This window comes from Salvelinus fontinalis, chromosome 28, assembly GCF_029448725.1.
Source record: "Salvelinus fontinalis isolate EN_2023a chromosome 28, ASM2944872v1, whole genome shotgun sequence".
Lineage (NCBI taxonomy): Eukaryota > Metazoa > Chordata > Actinopteri > Salmoniformes > Salmonidae > Salvelinus > Salvelinus fontinalis.
The window spans coordinates 11,254,882-11,281,835 of NC_074692.1; the positions used below are offsets into that span (position 1 = coordinate 11,254,882).

Here is a 26,954-nt window from a genome sequence, read left to right on the forward strand (position 1 = left end):
TACTGCCATACCACAGAATTCTCAAATATACATTTTAGAATTCTTCACGAATATTTTAAAACCTGTAAGACCGTGGAGAAGGATCCGGCCAGTGTGGTTATTACATCAAATGAAAAGGAGCCCAGATGATGAGATACATCTCAAGTGTGAAATCTGAATTTGGCATGCTTAAAGTGAACTTGCCTTGTTAAGCGTAACATATAAATTGGCATTCTAGTTTCCTGAACGGTCTCTTGTCATCGCTCTGTGCTCGATCGGAGATCACCGAAGGAAAAGAGAGGATTCTCAACTTCCTAGTCTATTCCTACACGGTTTCAGTCTGTTTTAATGGTTCGTGGGCTGTTTTACAAGGGATGGATCAGGTCTTGATTATTTCCTCTGAAGTTGAATCATTTTGTTGTTCCACTGAACATATCTCATCGAAAACATCTTATATCATCAGAAAACATAAATCAGGAAACATACATCTTTGTAAAATGGAAACGCTGTCTGTCACAAACTGAGGCTCCATCCTCCATTCCCCTCCACAGCTATGCTGAACCAGGGAGCAGAGAGCGTAATGTGTGCTCAGTGAATATCAGGGTCGATTAGGAGTCCCTTCTGGCTGTGTTAGAGCAGATTAGGCAGCAACAGCAGATACAGGCCGCAGGCTGGTCATCTGCCTCTCTGACCCACATTGCTCTGATGTACACGTCTCTTCCCATTACACTGACAATCAGACGTCACATTACATCAGCTGAGAGGCCGGGGAGCCGCTATCTGCATGCAATACATACCCTCCCCACAGGCTCTTCTCCTAATAACCGAGCACTGTCACATCCCCACCATCCTCCTGGCATCCATTGCCTGGTTTAAGGTAATGCTATTCAACTATCACCCTAATGCAACACTCACCGAGGTCAAGTCCCTATATCAAACCATAACTGTTCTATTCACAGTGTACGGGTAAGCCTATGACATGTATTTCCAAGCCCTCCATCAGTTTGCAGCTGGCTGACAGACCAGGTCTGTTTGCAGGCCAGCCGGCCGGGCCGGGATATAATTGGCAGCTGTGGAGTGAAAAGCAGGCTCAGCAACCGATAAGGGCTGTGGGGAAAGCTCTATAATCAGCATGGCTTAGCAGATGATAAATTATGTGTTCACAGAAGTATGCTGTCAGTGCTTTGAGGGAGATGGAGAGAGAGAGAGAGAGAGAGAGAGAGAGAGAGAGAGAGAGAGAGAGAGAACGATAGAGAACATGGGAAGAGAAAGACACATTACGGATGTTTTTGCTGTAATTTAAAATGGAAAAACACAACAATGCTGTCTACCAGGTCAGCGAGAAGGAAATCAAATTCTAAGCTGTGCCAACACACCAGCTAATACAATCTTCTGCCTGTCAGCTTACCTACTTTAATCCAGAAAGGTTTAACGCCTCTTAGACATCTGAAAGGAGACATGAATTCAGCTGAGATTTCTTCATGCAGCTAGAGGAAGGAAGTGCCTGGAAGGGGGGTTAAGACTCTATACAACTAACTAACTCTCTGGATCAATGCTTTCAACTCTGCTCCACTGACTGGGTACACCACAGCAGATAGCTACATGTACTGTACTTTGAGCCAATAGGAAAGCATGGAGGTTTATTAACAGCACATTGTAGAGTTGTAATGTGCTACTTTAGTGAAATCAAATCAGCAGTATTATGAGTGACACTGATTGAGCATTGGCTTGCCAAATGGTATGCCAATACCTGACCATGCCCAAACTCTGCTATTCATACATAGAATGGGAAAGACTAAGTAGTCATTACAGAGTGTACTTTGTGAAGAGGCGGGGGCCTCACTGTCATCAGTGTGCTGCTGGGCCCGAGGCTCACGCTGTAACGCAGAGGCAGACTCCTGAGGAATAGAGATGCTCAGCTCTCTGAGTGGTCCTTTACACTGATGGATGGGCACGGGATTGTCCTCTGAGTTTTACTTAGGTGTCTGTCTGCTAGAGGAAGATCAGAATATAAGATGCCACGGCCCACACATGAACTACTGACATGCAGAGAAGACAAAAGGGTTCCTGGCAACATCCACGGCCATCCTGCTCGTGCCTTATGTGGAATTCTACTGAGAACAAAGGTTGACTTGGCATGTCAATACCTGCCATAAGGCAGCACAGCTCCGGGACAAATGAAAGTTCCATCTATATTCAGGTCATTCCCATGCTGGCTCAGCCCACTGGCTACTAGTGATAACGGAAATATGAAATCAGCACTGCTTTGTCGTGCGGTGCCTCTCCTCTCTGCCCCTCCGTACTATTTTAAATCTCACTGTGTGAGACATCCCTCCTTCGCGCCCCCAGCAGGGGGGGTTGAGAGGCAGGCGGGAGAAGAGGAGGGAGGAGGAGAGTATAGAGGGAGGGGAAGGGGAAGGAGAGATGGCGGGCAGCTGCATGCCTTATTTATTGTGATCCAGAGTGCAGTGAGTGCAAACAGTCGTCAGAGGAGAAACGCTAACCCTCTGGGCTTGGAGATGATGCCATGACTGCACTGCGTCTACACAACAGATTAAAGCAGGGATTATGTGCCATAAACAAATGTTGTGTAACTTTTTGTTGCGGTCACCCTTGAGGGGGAAAAAAATGTGTGTTAAGAAAAATATGTTGGTTATGCGTTCTTTAATGACATTACTAAAGCATCTTCAACTGGACTGTACAGCCGTACTATAGCTCTGATAACAATGCATAATAGGACCACATTTGTGGATTTTGGTCTGAAAACTGTGACAAAGCCCGTGTTTAAGGGGCCAGTGCACCTAACCAATGAAAAAAGGCTCCTTGAGACAAATGTGACAGCAGACACCGGAGAAATGTCACAGCTAAATCCAGTAGACACCCACAAAGGGCTCCATCCCTTTTTCTGTTAGCAATCTTCAAAACTTCTCATGAAAGAGCTTATAACGTATTCCTCATCTTGATTCAACCGAGCCAGTGCTGCTTCAGATCTGAGAGAAGATGACGTCATATTCTTCTCGGGATCGCTCTAGCAGAACCAGGCTGAGGTGACAGGACCTATCCACTGTGGGGTCAAAAGTGAACAGATGACATGAGATGGCAGACCGAGTGAGTGATCTCACTTCATCAGTAGAGAGAGAGAGAGAGAGATGTTGTCCGATCCCAACACATTTTACAACTGGTTTTACACAAACGAGCATTCCAGTCTGAGTGTGTGACAAGGGAGAACGATTACCAGACGCAGTGGATGTGAGGAGATAGATATTGATACAGCCCAGACTAAGGACTGAGGGAAGTGATGTAGTGTTTAGTACCATTGTATAACACCACAACACTCCCTCTGTACATACTTATTTGTCTTCTTACACAGATAACCTCTTCCTTCACATAAAGGGAAGAGGCTAACTGTGACCGCATGGAGGGTTAGATTGCGCTGCCTGAGCGCATCGAAGGTTAACTCAGTGCTTTTTGGCATTAAAGAGAAAAAATGACTCTGGCTGGCGGGCTGAGAGTTGGAAATTAAACACCCGGAGCCTTGGCAGAGTCAGAGGTGGCACGTGGAGAGTTCTGGAGGCTTGGCGTGGCTGACTGAGGCTTGGCGCTCTGCCTGGGAGAGAACTCAGAGTAGTAGTCCCTCAGCGCTGGGGAACCCAGGGGTGGTCTTTTCTTCCACCTGAGCCTCTGAATATCATACCATATCATATAATACTACACCCTGCTGCTACAACTATGCATACCATAGCAGCTAGACGAAACTGTAGGAGACATCAACTACTTTTCCACTATAACGTGACAGTTAATATGATACTACCCCACTGCAACACTAAATCTAATACAAAATGAGTTAATTTAGAAGAGAAATTTGCAATTCTGCCAGTTAATAACTTGTCAGATCTTACTTGTTCTCACATGTTCTGACTGACATGGCAATTAAGGCATATTTGTTGGATTTGATTGCGTTTTCTATCAAAATTCAGACCACTCCGTGAAGTGATTAAATGTGTCTGTAGCCGTTTCCTGCAGTCAAATGACCTAGGGGCCTCATGGGTGGAATGCTATTAATATTTTTCATAATTTCATAATTAATAAAAAAATAAAAAAATAAAATACTGACAAATCTGGTGAAACAGTTTTTCTATATTTCAGTCTTCTGTGATTCATATAAAGTGTAATATTGGGATGCAAACTCAAAATGTAATTAATTTCAACTCTATATCTGACATGGTACAGGTATCGTCTTTTCTTTTAAGCCCATAAACATGTGTATGAAGTGTATACTTTTGTTTCAAAGTAGACTTGTTCAAGACCACCAAGAAACATTCTGTGTGACCCTGACTTAGCCCACTGCAGTAAAAGGTTAAGAAGCTATGAGATTAAATGACAGTGTCCCAGGTCGTTGTGTAATGCCGACGGACAGTCAGACACGTAGTGTGATGTGTATGTCAGGGCATGTCTCAAGCCTGAAGAAACTCGGTAGAGTATTTTTAGAACCGGCATGTTGAAAGTGTCAGGTTAAGAGTGCTTACAGTATGTGACAGAATGCTTTCAACACATTTCAGAAGAACATGGCCGCGGAATATTGAAATATATACGCGTTTAAATGCAGTCTCCTCATGTCTACTGTACATTGTATTAGATCAAATGACAACAGTCTGACCTGGTTTCTTAGTGTCAGATAGGTAACGTTAGAATCCAGGATCCTGTTGATGGACTTGAGCACCATGACGTCAGCCAGTCAGAGAGTACACTGTGTGCTTTCTCATTTCTGACCTCTGGAATGTGCTGATGTCGCAGGGTTCAAGTGGGTTCAGTGACAGTGTTCAAGTAAATCCAGTTAACTCTGTGGCCCTACCTCGCTCTCTCACTACAGACACCGTCTCTCTCTTAGGTCTCAGGGTTTTAACTGGCTCACTATCGGTAACTCAATCAAACAGTCCCGAACTCTCAGTTCGAATTTCACAGCTTGCTCCCTCATGCAAAGTTGAGGGAAAATTACAGATTGTTTCAGTGATATCAGCCTGGGCGGTCTTAGACAGAACTATTTTATAAGGAAGTACAGCATGTGTGGATTTGAGTCAGGCTGCCAATCTGTTTTGCATGCAAACAGGATAAAAGTTCAGTCAAATGAATAGAGGGGAAAAGGAAATAAATATTCCAGAATGAAAAGCCCTTGTGTGTCTTGGGGCAGACAGCTAAATTGTACAAGTGCCAAGGAAGGTAGGGACCACAGCCAACCCAACGCCAAATTCATTTTTAGGAATCTCTGACCAGACTGAAAAACAATCACTGCTTACCTTGAAACTGAGGGAACACTGAGGACAGACTTAAGAGAAGAATGCTTTTCCAACCATCTTTTGTTAAGTCCTCTGTAATCAGCTAACTTGCTACAGATATTAACGCTCATGGAATATATGAAATTAGACTGAATGTGAGAAACGTGACAACAGAATACTGCAGTAAAGGCATAGTGATGCCTCAGTCAACTGTGTCAGAATGCAAAAGGACCTGAACAGTCTATTATTTCATGGGTCTCGTAAAGCAGCCTAAAGGTGTAGAGACAAAGCTAACGCAGCAAACTGAGGTCTGGAGAACCAATCAATTATATCATTATTTCATGTTTGATGGAACTAACAGAGACAGGAAGCCTGTAATCCACTGCTCTATACGAGACACATTCTAAAACCCTCAACAAAACTAATTAGTTGCATTATATTCCATAATATTTGAACCAGGCTTTTGTATTCCCCACCCATCCTAAATGCCAGATTTGTGTGCCAAAGATTACAAAAAAGAACAAAAGAAAGAGAAGTGTCTCAAATCCCTGCTGCATGTTACACAGTTAAGAGGAGCAGCCGAATGGGAAGTGTGCATGAATAAAACATGACTGCATGAGTTTCCAACCTCAAAGAGGCTGAAACAGGAAGATGCTGTGTTCCCCGTGCAGTACAGAGCTGGGATTCAGAGCAGGGTAAAGGGAACAGCCGTCAAACTACTAACAATGCTACAGTGCAATGGTTTATGCTGTAGGGTGGGATCTCTACAACACGCGCTTAGCTAACCATCACAACATGCTTCCATTTCTCCAAGACATTTTTGGAGGGTTGATTGACGTGCCGTTTTGGATTTTTATATTCAGGCTCTTTCCTTTTTCTTCGTCTGTTTTCCCCACAGCACAGGTGACTGGGATGTGTAGCGTGTGTGAGGAGGAGATGGAATATGCTGGGGGAGAAAGAGGCGCTGCTCTGGGCTAGGTAAGGTAAGAGTCTTGTTAGCAGTCACAAGTTTCATCGCAGCAGCAGCAGAAGAGGAAGATGACTATGGTATTCACCACAGCTGTAGGAATGACTATTTCGGGAAAACCAACATCATGACTCTCCTCTCCTCCCCTGCTGGCACCTCATCAAAATCTATTAGCAACTCAACAACAACATGGGTGGTAACAAACTGGGCGTCCACATTGAACATGCTGGCCAAGAGAAATGAGTGGCCACCTATATCTGCTGGCCTGGAAACAGCAGCCTATATTATGTGGTGTAGTGGTTGCTGAACAAAGGCGAGTGGTTGCTGATCTAGGGACATGAGTGTGGCAACTAAAGGACAAAACATTTCTCCTGGTGCCCTCAGTAAACATTCAACGCTGTCGGTGAGTTTGAATATCTGTCCAAAACCATCGACCGTTAAATGTACCCTGAGGGCCACCTTTAAAGAGACACTCGGCAAGAAGAGAGGGATGAAGACAGACACTTCCTGTAAATCTCCTGGTTTTACATCATCTTCTGTTACTTCCCATACTGGACTTAGTTAAGAGGTCCACCTCCTAATGCTGCAATAAACATTCATTGCTGTCGGTGGGTTTACATGAGAACAACTCACTGATCAATGAATGCAGACTGCGGTACAAACACCCAGAGTGATGGGATAGGAGAACAGATAACATGTAAACATACAGCCGGCACTAATGTTCTATGTTCTACTGTAGACCCTACTGTACTATCCAGGAGTAAAAACAACATTGCAAAGATACAACACTATGTAATTATACTTACCATGTACAGTGCCTTGCAAAACTATTCAGACCCCTTGGATTTCTTTAAAAAAAAAGTTTATTACAAAGTGTAATTCAAATTGATTTAATTGTAATTTTTTGTCAACAATTTACACAAACTACTGTGTAATGTCAAAGTGAAATAAAAATTTAAAAAAATGTTTTAAGAATAATACATTTAATGTCAAAAATGTAACTTGGCCACTCAGGAACATTCACTGTATTCTTAGTGTAACAGTTTAACTTTACGGCGTCCCCTCGCCCCGACACGGGCGCGAACCAGGGACCCTCTGCACACATCAACAACGGTCGCCCACGAAGCATCGTTACCCATCGCTCCACAAAGGCCGCGGCCCTTGCAGAGCAAGGAGAACTACTACTTCAAGGTCCCAAAGCGAGTGACGTAACCGATTGAAACGCTATTAGCGCGCACCACCGCTAACTAGCTAGCCATTTCACATCCGTTACATTAGTAAGCAACTCCAGTGTAGATTTGACCTTGTGTTGCAGGTTATTGTCCTGCTGAAAGGTGAATTCATCTCCAAGTCTGGTGGAAAGCAGACTGAAGAAGGTTTTCCTCTAGGATTTTGCCTGTGCTTAGCTCCATCCCAATTATTTTAATCCTGAAAAACTCCCCGGTCTTTGCCGATGTCAAGCATACCTTTACCATGATGCAGCCATCACCATGCTTGAAAATAAGGAGGCAGTTGGATTTGCCCCAAACATAAGGCTTTTCAATTAGGCCAAAAAGTATTTTTCTTTGCTGTGTTTTTTGTTGTTGCAGTATTACTTTAGTGCCTTGTTGCATACAGGATGGAATATTTTTATTCTGTATTTTTGTATTCTTCTTTTCACTCTGTCATTTAGGTCATTATTGTGGAGTCACTACAACGTTGTTGATCCATTCTCAGTTTTCTCCCATAACAGCCATTGAACTCTGTAGCTGTTTTAAAATCCCCACTGGCCTACTGGTAACATCCATGAGCAGTTTCATTCCTGCCCTGCAGCTCAGTTAAGAAGGTTGACTGTATCTTTGATGTGTCTGGGTGGATTAATACATCAAACACAGCATTATTATTAAATTTACCATGCTTAAAGAGATATTCAATGTTTGATTTGTTATTGTTACCCATCTACCAATCACTGCCCTTTATGAGGCTTTTGAAAAGCTCCCTGGTCTTTGTAGTTGAATCTGTGAAACTTGACTGAGGGACCTTACATAAACTCAGCAAAAAAAGAAACGTCCCTTTTCAGGACCCTGTCTTTCAAAGATAATTCGTAAAAATCCAAATAACTTCACAGATCTTCATTGTAAAGGGTTGAAACACTGTTTCCCCTGCTTGTTCAAATAACCATAAACAATTAATTAACATGCACCTGTGGAACGGTCGTTAAGACACTAACAGCTTACAGATGGTAGGCAATTAAGGTCACAGTTATGAAAACTTAGGACACTAAAGAGGCCTTTCTACTGACTTGCACAAACCCACCGTCGCTGGACCAGACAGGACTGGGAAAATGTGCTCTTCACTGACGAGTTGTGGTTGTGTCTCACCAGGTGTGATGGTTGGATTCGCGTTTATCGTTGAAGGAATGAGCTTTACACCGAGGCCTGTACTCTGGAGCGGGATTGATTTGGAGGTGGAGCATCATCGGACTGAGCTTGTTGTCATTGCAGGCAATCTCAAAGCTGTGAGTTACAGGGAAGACATCCTCCTCCCTCATTTGGTACCCTTCCTGCAGGCTCATCCTGACATGACCCTCCAGCATGACAATGCCACCAGCCATACTGCTCGTTCTGTGCGTGATTCCCTACAAGACAGGAATGTCAGTGTTCTGCCATGGTCAGTGAAGAGCCCGGATCGCAATCCCATTGAGCACGTCTGGGACCTGTTGGATCGGAGGGTGAGGGCTAGGGTCATCCCCCCCAGAAATGTCCGGGAACTGCATGTGCCTTGGTGGAAGAGTGGGGTAACACTCACAGCAAGAACTGGCAAATCTGGTGCAGTCCATGAGGAGGAGATGCACTGCAGTACTTAATGCAGCTGGTGGCCACATCAGATACTGACTGTTATTTTTGATTTTGACCCCCCCTTTGTTCAGGGACACATTATTCCATTTCTGTTGGTCACATGTCTGTGGAACTTGTTCAGTTTATGTCTCAGTTGTTGAATCTTGTCATGTTCATACAAATATGTACACAAGTTTGCTGAAAATAAATGCAGTTGACAGTGAGAGGATGTTTCTTTTTTTGCTGAGTTTGTTGTATGTGTAACGGGTGACGCTCTCCTCATCCTCGGATGAGGTGAGGAGAGAAGGATCGGTAGACCAATGCGCAGCGAGGTGTGATGACATAATGAATTTATTGAACAAAACGAACACTGACACGAACTATACTTTAGAAATGATACAAAATAACAAACGGACAACGTAGACGAAACCTGAACATGGAACTTACATAACGACAGGAAGAACACACGAGCAGGAAACAGACTACATCAAAACGAAATACAACCGAAACAATCCCGTGTGGTGCGCAGACACAAACACAGGAGACAATCACCCACAAACAAACAGTGAGAATGCCCTACCTAAATATGACTCTTAATTAGAGGCAAACGCAAACCACCTGCCTCTAATCAAGAGCCATACCAGGCAAACCGAAACCAACATAGAAACAGATAACATAGAATGCCCACCCAACCTCACGTCCTGACCAACTAACACACAAAAACTAACATAAATAGGTCAGGAACGTGACAGTACCCCCCCCCCACAAGGTGCGAACTCCGGACGCACCAGCACAAAGTCTAGGGGAGGGTCTGGGTGGGCATCTAACCACGGCGGTGGCTCAGGCTCCGGGCGCGGTTCCCACCCCACCATAATCCATCCTAACTTCCTCCCTCCAAGAATGTCCACCCTCTTTTTTCCCCCACACAATTCTCTTAATAATATATTTAATAAGGATAACACCGGGACAGAGAGATAAATCAAGATAGAGGGATAGATAAGAATATAGAGATAGATGAAGATAGAGAGGGAGATTAGGATAGAGGGGCAACTCCGGACTGAAAGGCAGCTCCGGACAGAGAGACAGCTCTGGACTGATGGGCAGTTCTGGGTATCCAGCCTTTTCAGGCTGAAGGACAGCTCATGGCTGACTGACGAATCTCGATGCTCATGGCTGGCTGACGGCTCTCGACGCTCATGGCAGGCTGACGGCTCTCGACGCTCATGGCAGGCTGACGGCTCTCGACGCTCATGGCAGGCTGACGGCTCTCGACGCTCATGGCAGGCTGACGGCTCTCGACGCTCATGGCGCTCTGACGGCTCTGGCTGCTCATGGCGCTCTGACGGCTCTGGCTGCTCATGGCGCTCTGACGGCTCTGGCTGCTCATGGCGCTCTGACGGCTCTGGCTGCTCATGGCTCGCTGGCGGCTCTGGCAGATCCTGTCTGGTTTGCGGCTCTGGCAGATCCTGTCTGGTTGGCGGCTCTGGCAGATCCTGTCTGGTTGGCGGCTCTGGCAGATCCTGTCTGGTTGGCGGCTCTGGCAGATCCTGTCTGGTTGGCGGCTCTGGCAGATCCTGTCTGGTTGGCGGCTCTGGCAGATCCTGTCTGGTTGGCGGCTCTGGCAGATCCTGTCTGGTTGGCGGCTCTGGCGGATCCTGTCTGGCTGACGGCTCTAGCGGCTCCTGTCTGGCTGACGGCTCTAGCGGCTCCTGTCTGGCTGACGGCTCTGTAGGCTCATGGCAGACGGGCGGCTTTGCAGGCTCATGGCAGACGGGCGGCTTTGCAGGCTCCTGGCAGACGGATGGCTCAGATGGCGCTGGGGAGACGGATGGCTCAGATGGCGCTGGGGAGACGGATGGCTCAGATGGCGCTGGGGAGACGGATGGCTCAGATGGCGCTGGGGAGACGGATGGCTCAGATGGCGCTGGGGAGACGGATGGCTCTGGCCGGATACGGTACACTGTAGACCTGGTGCGTGGTGCCGGAACTGGAGGCACCGTGCTAATGACAAGCACCTTCCTACTAGTGCGGGGAGCAGGGACAGGGCACACTGTATTCTCAAAGCCTACTCTATCCCTGATGCGTGGTACCGGCACTGGTGACGCCGGGCTGAGGACAAGCACATCAGGATTAGTAGGGGGAGAAGATACAGTTTGTACAGGGCTCTGGAGACGCACTGGTAGCTTAGTGCGTGGGGCCGGAACTGGAGGCACCGGGCTAGATACACGCACTACAGGGAGAGTGCGTGGAGGAGGAACAGGGCTCAGGATACGCACTGGTAGCCTAGTGCGTAGTGTATACACTGTAGGTACTAGGCTGGGGCGGGGAGGTGGTGCCGGAAATACCGGACCGTGGAGGCGTACTGGCACTCTTGAGCATTGAGCTTGCCCAACCTTACCTGGTTGAATGCTCCCGGTTGCCCGACCAGTGCGGGGAGGTGGAATAACCCGCACCGGCCTATGTAGGCGAACCGGAGAAACCATGCGTAAGGCCGGTGCCATGTATGCCGGCCCGAGGAGACGCACTGGAGACCAGACGCGTTGAGCCGGCCTCATGACACCTGGCTCAATACACAATCTAGCCCTCCCAGTGCGGGGAGGTGGAATAACCCGCGCCGGGCTATGCACTCGTACAGGAGACACCGTGCGCTCTACTGCGTAACACGGCGCCTGCCCGTACTCATGCTCTCCACGGTAAACCTGGGAAGTGGGCGCAGGTCTCCTACCTGCCCTTGGCCCACTATCTCCTAGCCCCCCCCCCAAGAAATTTTTGGGAATTACTTACGGGCTTTTTCGGCTTCCGTGCCAGACGCGTTCCCTCATAGCTCCGGTTCCTCTCTCCGGTAGCCTCTGCTCTCCTCAGTGCCTCCACCTGTTCCCATGGCTTTTCGGGCTTCCAGCCACGTCTCCTTGCTGCCTCCTCATACCACCGCTGTTGGGCTCTCGCTGCCTCCATCTCCTCACGAGCGCGGCGATATTCCCCAATGTGCGCCCAGTGTCCTTTTCCTTCCAAGATCTGTTCCCAAGTCCACGAGTCCTGATTGCTCTGTTGAGCTCTCCCCCGCCGCTTGGTCCTCGGTTGGTGGGTGATTGTGTAACGGGTGACGCTCTCCTCATCCTCGGATGAGGTGAGGAGAGAAGGATCGGTAGACCAATGCGCAGCGAGGTGTGATGACATAATGAATTTATTGAACAAAACGAACACTGACACGAACTATACTTTAGAAATGATACAAAATAACAAACGGACAACGTAGACGAAACCTGAACATGGAACTTACATAACGACAGGAAGAACACACGAGCAGGAAACAGACTACATCAAAACGAAATACAACCGAAACAATCCCGTGTGGTGCGCAGACACAAACACAGGAGACAATCACCCACAAACAAACAGTGAGAATGCCCTACCTAAATATGACTCTTAATTAGAGGCAAACGCAAACCACCTGCCTCTAATCAAGAGCCATACCAGGCAAACCGAAACCAACATAGAAACAGATAACATAGAATGCCCACCCAACCTCACGTCCTGACCAACTAACACACAAAAACTAACATAAATAGGTCAGGAACGTGACAGTATGTATGGGGGACAGACAACGGGTATGTCAACCACTATTATTTCACACATACTGAGTCAATGTAACTTATTCTGTGATTTGTTAAGCCACATTTTACTCCTCAACTAATTTAGGGGCTGAATTCAACAACTATATTTTAGTTGTTTTTTTTTCATCTATATATCTTTCACTTTGACATAAAAAAATATTTTGTGTAGGTAGTTGACAAAAAAAATGACAATTAAATCAATTTTAATTCCACTTTCTAACACAATAAAATGTGAAGAAATCCAAGGGGTCTGAATACTTTTGCAAGGCAATGTAATTCAATTTCCTTGGGTTGTTATGGTAGATCATGTGTTTTGGCGAAGTGACTCAATCTTCTCATCATAAGATCAGTGCACGTTTTACAGTGCTTTTATTTCAGAATAATTTCCCCTTCTGTAACGGGAAGCTGAGGACAGCGACACCCTATGTCACAGGATTAACTGTTTAGTGGACCTTTCAGTTCCTTTTTTTATGTACCCTTTATTTAGTTGCTTTGAAATAAAGAATCTCATTTTTCAGGGGAGACCTGTGGTCAAGAAGAGAGCTCCAGTATTGGAAGGCCAGCTGAGGAACTCACCAAACAGCTGGGAGTGTTCACGCTTTCATTATGCCAAAACAAAAGAGCCTGAAATAAAGTTTCAACTCAGCAGATGTGGCAAGAACAATCACAGGGGTGGAACAGAGCAACACGTTTTCACACAATTTTCAGTTTCGGGTCAAGTTGACCTTAAATAAAAAGTGAAACAATCAGCATGCAAAATTTTTGGAAAGTTAATTTGGCCTTTTCTGTAATTGGAGGAAATACAGACATATGGAAATAATCTGTCAGTAATTTCCCTGTAAGGTTTTGTTAACATGCTGGGAAATCTCCAACACATTGACGTTTTTCAGCCAGGCCAGACCCAATGCATGTTTTATCATTTTTTTACAGTGGGAAAGAGTCTGAGGGAACAATGAAAACCAGCCTGGGTTTCCCCTGTCTCTGAACTAGCTTGGTAAAAACACACAGCACTCCAGTATTGCAACTATAGTAGATTCTTTCACTCTGTCCACCTTTATTTAAAATCTTTTGTAATGTAACTTTATTTTAACAGGCAGGTCAATTAAGAACAAATTCTTCTTTACAATCATGTCCTGTCATATACCCTACTAACAGTATAGAAAATGGTTTATTGAAACTAAAATGCCTCTCACTGTCTTAAAACATGAGGATACACATTTCACACACAACAATTACAGCAAATGCACTGTCATCACAACATCATTCCCAGACTCTCTACTCAGAAGGGTCTGTTTGTGACATACATTAGTCACCCACACAAAGACCTGCATGTTTATCGCGCTGGAGCTCGGCTTTGTCATCACACACAGGGAAGTTATAGGGACTGACACCGGGAACAGCTTGGCCCACTTCTGGGTGACCTTGAAACACTCTGAAGGCTTGAACCCGAGTTGTACGCCAAGGCAAGTTGCATCAAGCAGAGGCTAAACGAAACGGGGAATGAATCAAATCTGGGATGATCATAAATCATTAAAGGTGAAAATGAAGAGATGGGACAGCACTTAGACGCTTCACAAATAAACCAAGACTGCTGAATAGCCTAGCGGCTAAGAGCATTGGGCCAGTAACCGAAAGGTTGCTGGTTTGAATTCCTGAGCCAACTACGTGAAAAATCTGCCGATGTGCTCTTGAATAAGGCACTTAACCCTAATTGCTACTGTACATCGCTCTGGATAAGAGTATCTGCTAAATGACTCAAATGTAAAATGGCTGACACAAGCATTGACAAAGAAACATTATTTCAATTACGATGCACTTCTATACAACTTTAATGGAAAATGAATATGCTTTAAAGATAACATGTGATCAGTGTGTTAGAGGAAAAATAGAGCACTGACAATCAAATGCAACAAAAAAACTCACAAAAGTAAAGAAAGTCCAATTCCCAGAGGTACATGTTATACTTTCACTTACTCTTTCAGTCTCTTTTCAGCACACACAGATTTCAAATCTGAAAATCCACTGCTCAAGCATCTGTCCTTCCTCAGTGTATATCAACTCCATTTCATGCAGGGATGTAATTCAAATGAATGAAGGAATGAATCTGAAACAACAATAAGGGCTGCATTCTGATATGACGTAGACATATGTGAATGAAAAACCTCTGTTCTTAAATGACTTTTCGAAGAGTGCGTCAAACTTTCGCCCAGTTATGTGAGGACAATGAAAAAGCATGTATTGGGATGAGGCCAAGTATTTCCATATGAGTTTTGAGTTCACCGAGTCCAAACTACAACTGGAAGTCATAATGTATATCCTGTGAAAACAATACTATGTGACTACTACCCCCTTGTGGCTACAACTGCACATTACCAAGGGTGGACAGGCCGTGTAATGCATTCAACCCAATGCACAAAAAATCAAGAAGATGGATAACAAAATAATGTTTTTTTATGCCCACCTAAAAATAGAATGGAAATAATAAATCACACATAGTAGTATTATGTCATGAAATAATGTGTTGTTTGAATTGAGACTGTGAATTAGTAGTGCATCTTCTAGCTGTTCCTGAGCCGTGATGTCCCGTTTGACCATTGCGGAGGTGATGAGTGACAAAAGCCAACGAAGCAACAAAAAGACAATGAAATGGACACAAAACCCCAGTCGCAGATCCTGAGGTAAGCATTGTCTAAGAGCCCCCTGCTCTGAGAGTAGAAGAACCACTCAGGTTTAAGCTGTAACAATACATCCCACACGCCGACACCGCTCACTCATAATCCAACTAGTCACGCGTGTACTGGGTGCTGACATTACCATACAAACACAAGTATCTGTGGAAACCGCTGAGATGGTACAGTGAGCTGACAGGACAGGCAGCTGAGATTAAGTTGAGACATGAATAGGTAGGTCTTACTGAAATACAGTGTCAGGGTGACACCGAAATCCTCAGGGACGCTGTCTCGCAGTCTTAAAACTAAGAACATCTGTCCCTTTGAGGTTCAGGGATCTTTCATGATGTCTTCTTGTCTTCAGGGAGGACAAGTATGCAGAGGCACTACTGATCCGACATACAGTGCCTAGTGAAAGTCTACACAACCCTTGCACAGTTGTCACGTTTTGCTGCCTTAAAATAAAATCTAAAAGCGGATTAAATTAGATTTTTCCCCCTACAGATCTACACAACCTGCTCCACATTTTTAAAGTGAAAAAAAAAAGTATCAAACATTTTCTAAAGTAAGAACAAATAAAACATGAAGATCTCTTGGTTGCGTATGTCTTCACAGAGTTAATACTTGGTGGAAGGACCTTTGGCAACGAATGCATCTTGTAAATAGTTTTGAATAAGATTCTACCAACTCTGCACAACTCTTAGGGCAACATATATCCATTGTTTTTGTCAAAATTGCTCAAGCTCAGTAAATTTGGTTGGGAATCATTGATGGACAGTAATATTAACATCTTGTCTCTGATTTTCAAGCAGATGGTGGCAGCATCATGTTATGGGTATGCTTGTCACCGTCAGGGACTGGGGAGTTTGTCAGGATCAAAAGAAATATGAAAGGAGAAAAGCCCAGGGTAAAATTTAGAGGAAACCCTGCCTCAAGTCTTCTGAATAGTTAACCCTGGGATAGTTTTATTTTTCAGTGGGACAATTACATACATTTTAATGCCAAAGCCACACCAGAATGGCTTTCCAATAGGTGTTGAGTGTTCCTGAGTGGTCCAGTCTCAATCCTGCCTTAAATCTGGTTTGAATATTGCTCTCCATCAATGATTTCCAACCAAATTTACTGAGCTTGGGCAATTTTGACAAAGACAATGGATATACACTGAGTGTACAAAACATTATGTCTTTCCATGACATAGACTGACCAGGTGAATCCAGGTGAAAGCTATGATCCCTTATTGATGTCACCTGTTACATCCACTTCAATCAGTGTAGATGAAGGGGAGGAGACAGGTTAAAGAAGGATTTTGAAGCCTTGAGACAATTGAGACAAGGAGGGTGAATGGGCAAGTACAAAATAAATACAATATAGTTTTTTATTTACCCCTTTTTTCTCCACAATTTCGTGGTATCCAATTGGTGGTTACAGTCTTGTCCCATCGCTGCAACTCCCATACGGACTCGGGAGAGACGAAAGCCGAGAGCCATGCATCCCCCGAAACACGACCCCACCAAGCCGCACTGCTTCTTGACACACTGCCCGATTAACCCGGAAGCCAGCCGCACCAATGTGTCGGAGGAAACACCGTACAGCTGGTGACCTGAAGTCAGCATGCATGTGCTCGGCCGACCACAAGAAGTCGCTAGAGCGCGATGGAACAAGGACATCCCAGCCGGCCAAATCCTCCCCTAAACCGAACAACGCTAGGCCAATTGTGCGCCGCCTCATGGGTCACCCAGATCGAACCTGGAGCTGTAGTGATGCCTCTAGCACTGCGATGCAGTGCCTTGGACCGCTGGCGCCACCCTGGACTCAAAGACAAAATATTAAATACCAGCACACCGGTTTGAGTGTGTCAAGAACTGCAACACTGCTGGGTTTTTCACACTCAACAGTTTCCTGTGTGTATCAAGAATGGTCCACCACCCAAAGGACATCCAGCCAACTTGACACAACTGTGGGAAGCATCAGAGTCAACATGGGCTAGCATCCCTGTCCCTGCCCCAATGAATTGAGGCTGTTCTGAGGGCAAAAGGGGGTGCAACTCAATATTAAGAAGGTGTTCCTAATGTTTTGTTCACTCAGTGTATGTCACCCTAAGAGTTGTGCAGAGTTGGTAGAATGTAATCCCTTTTCAGATTACATTTGAAGGCAGCAAAATGTGACAACTGTGCAAGGGAATGTGTAAACGTTCACTAGGAACTGTATCTTTTTGCAGTTACCAATGAATACTACATTGCATTTCATCCTAATCATTGATTTTGCCAAATTAAATATGTTCAGTCATCTAAGTGGTATTGAAGTAGCTACAATGAGAGATAATGTAATGATCAATGCGAAAAACCGACGAGTCACTGGCACCCTCTCAGGGCAAAGTTGAACAAAGAAAGTCCTCCCGGGCCCAATTCCACTGTAGTGAATGGACAGCTGCTAATGACTGACAATAGGACAAAGGGAGCCACTCCAAGCGACTGATAACCTCCGAAATGGCAGAATCAGCAGTGATTGGTCAACTGTGTCCCTTGGACAGAGTAGGTATGGTGACGGTCTGGGGGGTTGGAGCCTGGGACAGAGGCAGGTCAGACTAGAGGTGACCAGGGGGTGGAGCCATCCCTGCTGCTGTGAGTGACACATGAGACACCCACCCATAGACAAGCTCGTGGTTGTAAACACTTTCCCATCAGGGAGGGACGACCACTTTTCCACATTTTCAATAGAACGTCATTAACCATACTTTCTCTGCTCTAACAAGTTAAGACAATATGACTATACAATTCCAAATATACAGCAATTATCTACAAGAAAGCACATCCATATTAAAATAAACCAGCTTGACATTAGTAAATATTGATCCGCCTTTTGCAGGTTCACAGAGATGGCGGGGAAAGCATTTACAAGGAACGAGAGAGATCACAGCTGCTAAATTCCTCAATTTACATTCCCCTTCTCTGCTGTTTTAGGAGAGTTTGAGTGGTGGCAAGATTAGGACTTCATCTACTGTGTAGTGGTGAAAACAGCTGTTGCTAACTCAGCTATTTGCCCTCTGAACTGTGTTTTGGTCCCTGAATGAGGGTCTCTGGATTCCCACCCCTGTCACAGCGTTTACAAGCTCAGGGAGCCTTGCCTCAGCCCCCCTCCACACTCTACAGCCCCTTGACCCCCACATCACCCCTGCCCACTCCATGCACTGAGGCATCCTGGGATGTGAATAGGCTGAGGGAGACTAGTGTTGTCCATGAGTACTCTCTGATCCCGCCTCCTCAAGTTTACAACCCAATCAGGCTTTGCCTCATAAATCCATGCCTCCTCCCTTAGGGGGGCAACAATGCCAGTCTTTTTCTGTGCACTGGTTTAATAGTTCCCCCAAGCTTCCTTCCACTTATTACTGACTCCCACAGGTTTATAGGGGCCAGGACACAGAGGCTGCTAAGAAAGTCCAGTTTAGAGCTGCACACAATCAGGCCAGCATGGAGTCACGGTGGGGTCAGGAGTTTCTGAACTGAGTCTAACCTCTGACCTCTGCCACCTGGCTCCGCAGCCAGGGCGAAGAGAAGGGAGCATCTCAAATGAACTTCGCCTGAACCTGGACCTTAACATTGGACAAACACCCCACCCCTGCACTGCCCCTTCCACCAGCCTGTTGCCCCACGGTCAGAGGAGAAAGAGGAGTTGCTACCACAGCAGCCCATAGAACACAGACACAGTCATAGGGTGACTAAGAAATGACTGACTAGAGCCTTTACAAAACTGAGTGGATTGTTCATAGAGAGAAAAAGTGACAGCAATCTAAATGACTGTATGTGTGTGGCTCATTACCATGTATTTGTTCAATTGACATATTTTGGGACTTATCTGAAAATATTCCATTCCACTCCATTATCTTGCAGTATCTGTGAAACCGAGGCTGCGACTAGTGGTGCATAGGGCAGCTGTTTGTTCACCCGCACCTGCCCGCAATTGCTAACACCCATCCACAACCACCCAATTATGTGTGATAAAGTCAAAAACCCGACCCTAACCTAGATCATCCGCTGTAGTCTACAGTCAGAGATTGCAGAAAGATTTTTGGACAGGGGGTGCAGGATTTTTGTTGTTGCCTGATTTAGGGGGTATGATGTTTGTGCATCTGTAACTTTCTCACTCATAATTATTCATGATTCTTTCAGGATTATCAACAATCATGGTAGCATCCACATTCATGTAGAAACATATTATATTCTTATTTACAGTGAAAGTGACTCCAAAATGACACAATACATTATTTACCAATAATTTCTATTGGGCACAAAATAATATGAAACACAACCAAAACAAACAGTCACAAGCTTGTGTGCTAGGCATATGGGACCAAATACTACACTTTGACTACGTTAATACACATAAGTGCATTTGTCCAAATACTACTAAAATGGGGTTACTATGTACAAAAAGTGCTGTATTTTCTAAACCGTCCACATGGTTTGGATGAAAAAACCCTCAAATTAAAGCGGACAGTCTGCACTTTAACCTCATAGTCATTGAATAATTTCAAATCCAAAGTGCTGGAGTACAGAGCCAAAACAACAATAAATGTGTCACTGTCGCAGTACTTTTGGAGCTCACTGTAGTTGTCATCTAAGTATTCTAAGTCATCTGTGCTTCTGTCACGGAGCAAAGACGTTTAGGGATGGGGAGAAAATGCAATAACCAAAAGATTACTGGAAAGATTTACTGTGCAAGGACATCAGTTTGACCTGAGGAAGGAAATAAAAAGCTCTGAAAACAACCTAACGTGTTTGATAAGATCTCAGTTCGTCTTGAATGCATATTTCATGTGGTTGAAATACTATCAAATATGATGCTGATATAGCACCTCTACAGATGGCATCTACCTGTGCATTCCTATTCTCTCAAGATGCTGAAATAAATCAGATTTCTGTTCCAGAGTAAAACTGTTGCCTATATTTGATGTATCATTTTAATGCCAGAAATGCTTAATTCTGCAGGAGTAAATATGAAGGCTATGTGAGAGGTTATACCTAGAGTCAGTGTCCAGATTACAGTTTACATTTAACCCATATGAACAGTAGGCTACAGTTCCCTTGACGTACCATAGGCCTATATTAATGCCGTTTTTTTGTAGGCACTAACTCTGCCATGGTTTGTTGGACAAATCCTATGGGAATATTAATGTAGTTGTGTTATCATCCTAATAAGGTCTGTGGTAAACACAGGCTCAGGAGAAGTGTTTTTTTCTACCAAAACCCTATTCTATCCCCGTAGGAATAGCTGAACGAACCAGAGGTAACTCATTCCTGGGTTTTAGGACTACAAGCTAACGAGCTCTATTGAAAGTCCCCATCTTGTGACTTTCAAATGTGTATAGCGCCTCACAATCATCACACATCCTATTTTACCACTTCACCAAATGTTTCACAAACATTACTTTTCTGGCCCTACCTTCTCTTTATTTTCAACTCTCCATTTTACCGCTTTTCTCTTATCGAATTAAACTCCGGCATTGTTATTTTTGCGTCCATGGATCGATGTTAACTTTTTCTGCCATTTCCAAAAACAATTGGCGTGAGTACAGTTAGTTGCCAGAACAAAACTACAAATCATGTGTAGACTAAATTGACCGCAAGAAGCCCAAACATATATAGTATTTGACTAAACCATAATAATGTCAAACCTTGCTTATGTTTGTATACGATCGCCTGTCTCTCTATTATGTGTCTGAATACGTGGGAACAGATTCCTCTAAATAAAAATCACTTGGAGCTGCTTTGCTGAAGTTTTTAGTGTTTGATGTCCAACAATGAAATTGTTAAACCCTGCCCTAAAGCTTACCCACTAATGCCAGATTGCCTAAAATAATAAAATAAAAACCTTAATGTAGCATATAGATATTAATTGCACAAGAATGACACGTTTATAGATTTTTTAAAGGTATTGTTTTCTCTTTACTCTCGTGATCCTCAACCGGCGCATCATGTTGTAGGGCCAGTCCCTGCTCTATTTTCAGCTGAACGTGTCTCCCTGGTGGAGATGGAAGGAGTCACATGCTCCATGGAAGACACGCCTAGTATGCAGATCCAGTAATCGGAAACGCAAGAGGAACAGCAAAAACTGTATCAATTATTATCCCCTGAAATTGGAATGATGAAGAGCCGAGCACGGGCCGATATTTTACATTTCAGGTGGACTAGTGTTATCTACACTAGTAAAAAAAAAAACAGAGGCTATATGAACCACAACGTGGCGCTCATTTTTCAGCATGTTTTTACGAGGGCATTGTGTATTGACAGAGTGATGTATACAGTCAGCAAACAGCCTCATTATTTATTAAAGGAGCCAAAATCAATGATGTCAAAGATGTAGTGATGTAAGGCAGCAGAATAGCATTGCTCCCAATCAATTCCGGTTTATAGGCTTACTGGAGTGTTGTTTTTGTTTTTTAAATCCACATATCCTAAACTATGGGTTACATTTAACACAATATTGTCAGTGATGAATGTTTATTCATGCAAACATCTGGGGGAGTGATAGAATCCTGTCTGGGCATCTCCCTACTACACCTGGACCTGTACATGTACTATTACATCTTGCCACTAGAGGGGGGTATCTAGCCAATTTTCACTGCCATCCACAAAGCATACAGTAGGTGTGACATATTTTGCCATCCACACTGTATTGCTGTTGGTTGAATGTAACAGGCCCGACATTAAATTATGTGTGGAAGAAATATCCTCAGTCACAATTAGACATGAACTATCTGGAACAAATTGGTCACAATACTACAAACTAAAATCTTCAACTGAAAATGAACGGAAGAAGATCAATCGGCGATTTGCCAACAGGAAATCACATGAATGACTTACTTTATCATTATGTATTTGTCCTATCATGAAGTATAAACACATAACAAGTCAACTTACCTATCCCATTATTTGGTTCAGCTTCCAAGGGATGGTCACCGTAGAAGCCTGAAAAACAAAGGACAAATGTGAAGACAGAAGGACAATCAGAGATCCCTTACAGTAGCTTTTGCTGTAGACACTAATTCATCATGTTGACTATGAATTGAGACCCTGTCTGTGATTGGTCCATCAGTGCCATACCATCTGTGCTGTGCACTCGGTCTAGACGCCAGTCCACTTCTCACTTACACACTCAATGACAAGCAATCATTCAAACGCAAAACAGTAGTGTGTGTAAAGTTCCCTGGCGGTATATCTCTCCATTATAGGCCACCCCCCACCCCGCCGTGTCAGCACACCGCCCTGCTATCAACAGCTGACCCTTGACCCGACACACGCCAGACGCCCCCTGCACCCTCCACTGAACACTGGCATATGGTGTCCCTCAAGCAAACACAATGCACCAACACACACACATGCCCATATCAGACTCACAGGCACAGTCACATATGCCCAACTCAGACACACACACCGTTACTCACTCTCTCTCTCTCTCTCTCTCTCTCTCTCTCTCTCTCTCTCTCTCTCTCTCTCTCTCTCTCTCTCTCTCTCTCTCTCTCTCTCTCTCTCTCTCTCTCTCTCTCTCTCTCTCTCTCTCTCTCTCTCTCTCACTCTCTCTCTCTCTCTCTCTCTCTCACTCTCTCACTCTCTCTCTCTCTCTCTCTCTCTCTCTCTCACTCTCTCACTCTCTCTCTCTCACTCACGCTCACGCTCACGCTCACGCTCACACTCACACTCACACTCACACACACTCACACATGAATTACAGCCTACTCACAAGCACATGCAGTGTAACCAATAATTAGCACAAGCAAGCATTCACTCAACTCCATATTGCCAACAATTAACGCCATTACAAAATAAGAATATTGGCTAAAACATCAATGAAGTATTCATTGATAGCTGTAAAAGCAGAATATTAAACTGTGATATGTAGGATCAGTAGTGGCTCTGAGTACTTGTCCTCCCTGAAGACAAGAAAACATCCCTGCACCTCAAAGGGACAGATGTTCTTAGTTTTAAGACTAAGTTTCCCTGAGGACTTATGTGACACCCTGACACTGTATTTCAGTAAGACCCCTACCTATTCATGTCTCAACTTAATCTCAGCTGTCTGTCCTGTCAGCTCACTGTGCCAGAGCCTCCTCCACTGCAGCCTATTGTGTGTTGACAAAGAGGGGCCGCATCTTTAACCTTTCACCTCTAAAACCTCTGCAACCTCCAGAACACAATCAGCACACAATCAAAATAGCATACTGGCTCATGTCCTTTCTCTTCCCTCCACAGGGATAAGAAGGTCAGGCATGCTTGACAGAACTCACACCAGTAATAAAAATACTGTAAAGGTTTTTCATAGAGAAATCTATACTTAGGGCCTCAGCTCGTAAATAAATAACTACAAAAAATAAACACAGTGGCGAGATGGTGTACCTGTGCATATTACCGTAACCAACCAATCAATTTACGATTCCTACTGTTGTCATTTCTAAATAATAATAAACATGTCCTCCGATAGAGAGAGAGAGCTACTTCTTCTACAACTCTTTCACCTCTAGCTCTAGTATTCCTGTGAGCTTCGGGATTCTAGGATCCCCTCCAGGGCAGGTTTACTACCACCAGTACACATGCTAATTAGCTGCTCAGCTCTGGTAACCAGCACCGTGACATGACTGCAGTAGGGCCAATGCTAAAGCTAATCACATTAGCCATGCTACAGGCTGGGGAACACCAGCTAACCCACTGCTTCAGCTCTCCCCCCGCAGACCCCACTAATGTAAATACAGTGCAACCTATTGAACAACCTCTTGGCACCATACTAAAACGTTAAAAGAAATGACAGTTGGGAGTATGTCATACAAACATTTAGGATCTTCACCTACACAGGTATTCCGAACAAGGATTAAGAGAAGCACAACCAGTGAGCTTCAAAACTACTGTAAATCAAATTTGAAACTCATTTGAGAGACCTCCAAGGCTCCAAATATGTTACTGTATGACAAAAAAATACACTAATTTCCACATGCCTTGCAATGGCAGCATTCCTTTTCAACAGGAACCATATGGTGAGAGTGCGTGTGAGATAATGGTGGTGCATAGGTTATAGATGGTAATGTACATGCAACAGAGTGTACCAGTAAGTCCCCCTCCCATTAGTATGGCCCCCATGTCAGTCCATCCCCTTTCCATTTCAGCACCCTGCCTCTCCCCATTAACATCCACCCAGCCCCTAGATCAGTCAGTCCATCACTGTCCCAGATCGTCTGCCCCAGATGGCCAGTGTTCTGCTTGGCCAGTGAAGAGGCACGCCACCCTGTCATCTGAGTAGAGTGGCCCCTACCTACCTGTCAGCCTGGCCCTGGCCTTATCTCACCCACACACACTATCACATCTATCACATGTCACACTGGGAGGCCTGGCACAGACGGAGGGAGGGATAGAGAGAGGGAAGGACTGGGGGAGAGAGGGGAGGATGAAAAGAGAGAGGGAAGAAGGTAAGGATGAAGTGAACGAGTGAGTGATTGACTGATCATGTCAGTAGAAAAATGAGGGAGGTAGTCATAGATTTGACAAAGTTGACTCAGTCAAGAAAGCATTATTTAATTCCCATTACAAATTGTTTTGAGTCTTCATGTTTTCCCCATATATTTAGTCAATCATTTCTTCAAAATGTATATATTGTTCTTCTTATCCGATTTTCCCAGTATCATGAGTAGGGCCTTTTTACTTTGCGCAAGGCTAGCACGTATCAAGGAAATATTTGGTCAAGTTATTTGTGCATTTGAATATCATTAAATGCAGTAATTTACCTGTTTGTAATCCTCCAAGTGGATGCGATGTTGAGGTGCACATGAAAACTTGCTACACTTATGAGAAAGAAGTGCTGTTTATAGAAATGTTTCGTTTGTTTGTTATTTGTGTGTCTCGGAGCTCCATGTCACTGAGGGGATTCCATTCATCTGGCCCGGGCGCCCGGGTAGGTGGGTTTTTGCACCGGGTGAAAGTTGATTTATTCCCTTTGGAACGTGTTGCCTCCTGGGCGTGAGTCAGGTGCCTGTTCAAACCCCACGGCGAAATCGGCTCAAAACAAAAGTGATGTAATTAATCACGTGGCGTAATGAGCAGGATTCTGTGTTTTCACACACAAAAGTGATTGCTTCTGATAAAAATGCCCTATCTGCCTTCCCAATGAAAACAAGTTGTATGTTTGTGGACGATGCACTATGCTGTGTTGTTGACAACATGACCGCACAATGCAGCATACTGTTCAAATTGAGAAGGGCCCTCTTCCACCGCTTTTGCATCACAGGCCGTAGAACGGTTCCCGCCGCTCAGCATAATGGAATCCGCCCACTCTGTCTGTCATGTCCACTTAGTGGTCATGTCCTTGAGGAATGGGAGCGAGTGTGGGTGCAGAGCTGAGGGTTCTTACAAGGAACCCAAAAGGGTTCTACTTTGAACCAAGAAGGTTTCTAGCTGGAACCAAAAATAGTTATCCTATGGGGACAGCGTGGAGACAGCGTAAATATTTCCCCATGTACAGTAAATGTCTTGAGTTCCTAACAAAAGGTCATTTGCTAGGAACTCAAGACATTTACTGTACACAGGGAAATATTTATTCTTCATAGCTGAATGGTGAGTGACATCTGTGATATATCGGCCCACAGTGACAGGAGATTCCTGGGAGAAACCAGCCACGGATATACAATTGTTTCCACTACATTACAGGAGCAAATTAATCACCTGCTATGAAAAGCCAGTGTGGTGTCACAGACCAATAGCCTGTGGGTAGTGTTCAAGTCATCCTGTTCCTAGAGACAGTGAAGCATGTCTTTAAGGAGAGTTTCAGTTTGCCCTCAGCTCCCTGCTGTAGAAAGCCTTGAATAAGCAGATGGGGTAGATGTATAGGGGGGTGTGATACACTGTTACCTGATATTAGTGGGCTCTCTTTGTATTACCTGACATTCAGTTAAGAGGGTCAATGCTTCCTCAGTTGGGGTGGGTCACAGAGGGTAATTTGGCTGAGGTGGGTCATTGTTACCAAGAGTGTCAATGTTACCTGACAGGGGCTGTTACATGACTATAGTGCTCCAAAAATCTAAGAGGAGTGCTACCCAACAGGTCCCCAAATGACTTCCCCGACTTATAACTACTCATATGCACAAAATGTGGTATATTTTCCCCTCATAATTTATCCTACTGCTCTGACTTGGTTGTCCACATGTAGCTTTCATTGCCTGCATACACGCCCTCTTTATTTATCCTATGGTTCTGACTTCGTGTACAGGGAGAATACTGTAAGAACGGCCCATGTTCTGAATTCTGTCGCATATCAAAAGTGTTGAACAAATAGTTATATTGACTGTGTCCATCCTAGCTCGTTCATTAATGTTTTAATTGAAATTACGGATTGCTTCTTATCCGCTCGTCATCCCCTTATGCCATAGTTTGTACATCTCAATTGTCAGTAGAAACCGCATTTGTTTAAGCAAGTCAGCCATATCAGCTTTGTTTTTTTATAAAAGCCAGTAAATGAGGCTGAATGAACTGTTTCGCTGCCAGACAAGGCTCCGCTGCGGTGTAGCAGTGTTAAGGTGTTGGGATTGCTGTTGGGACTCTGCTGGTGGGACAGCTTTATGTAGGCCCTAACAGTTTGTGGGCACCGTTTGTGACCTTTTT

The 26,954-nt window shown here is 44.5% G+C and overlaps 1 protein-coding gene and 1 long non-coding RNA gene across 3 annotated transcripts in view; one reads left to right on the top strand and one right to left on the bottom strand.

The window, feature by feature from the left end:
- LOC129826137 (uncharacterized) overlaps positions 1-13,398 on the top strand; it is a 17,615-nt gene extending 4,217 nt beyond the window's left edge. Inside the window, exons 2-3 of one of the 2 annotated variants that reach the window (XR_008754998.1) lie at positions 6,151-6,235; positions 13,168-13,398. This is a non-coding gene — a long non-coding RNA (uncharacterized LOC129826137). The remainder of the gene's footprint in view (positions 1-6,150; positions 6,236-13,167) is intronic. The other variant, XR_008754999.1, reaches the window with a different exon arrangement.
- LOC129826136 (nuclear receptor subfamily 6 group A member 1-A-like) overlaps positions 1-26,954 on the bottom strand; it is a 110,175-nt gene that overhangs the window by 71,349 nt on the left and 11,872 nt on the right. Inside the window, exon 2 of the mRNA XM_055886493.1 lies at positions 22,236-22,283. Within this exon, the coding sequence (XP_055742468.1) occupies positions 22,236-22,283 (48 nt within the window). The remainder of the gene's footprint in view (positions 1-22,235; positions 22,284-26,954) is intronic.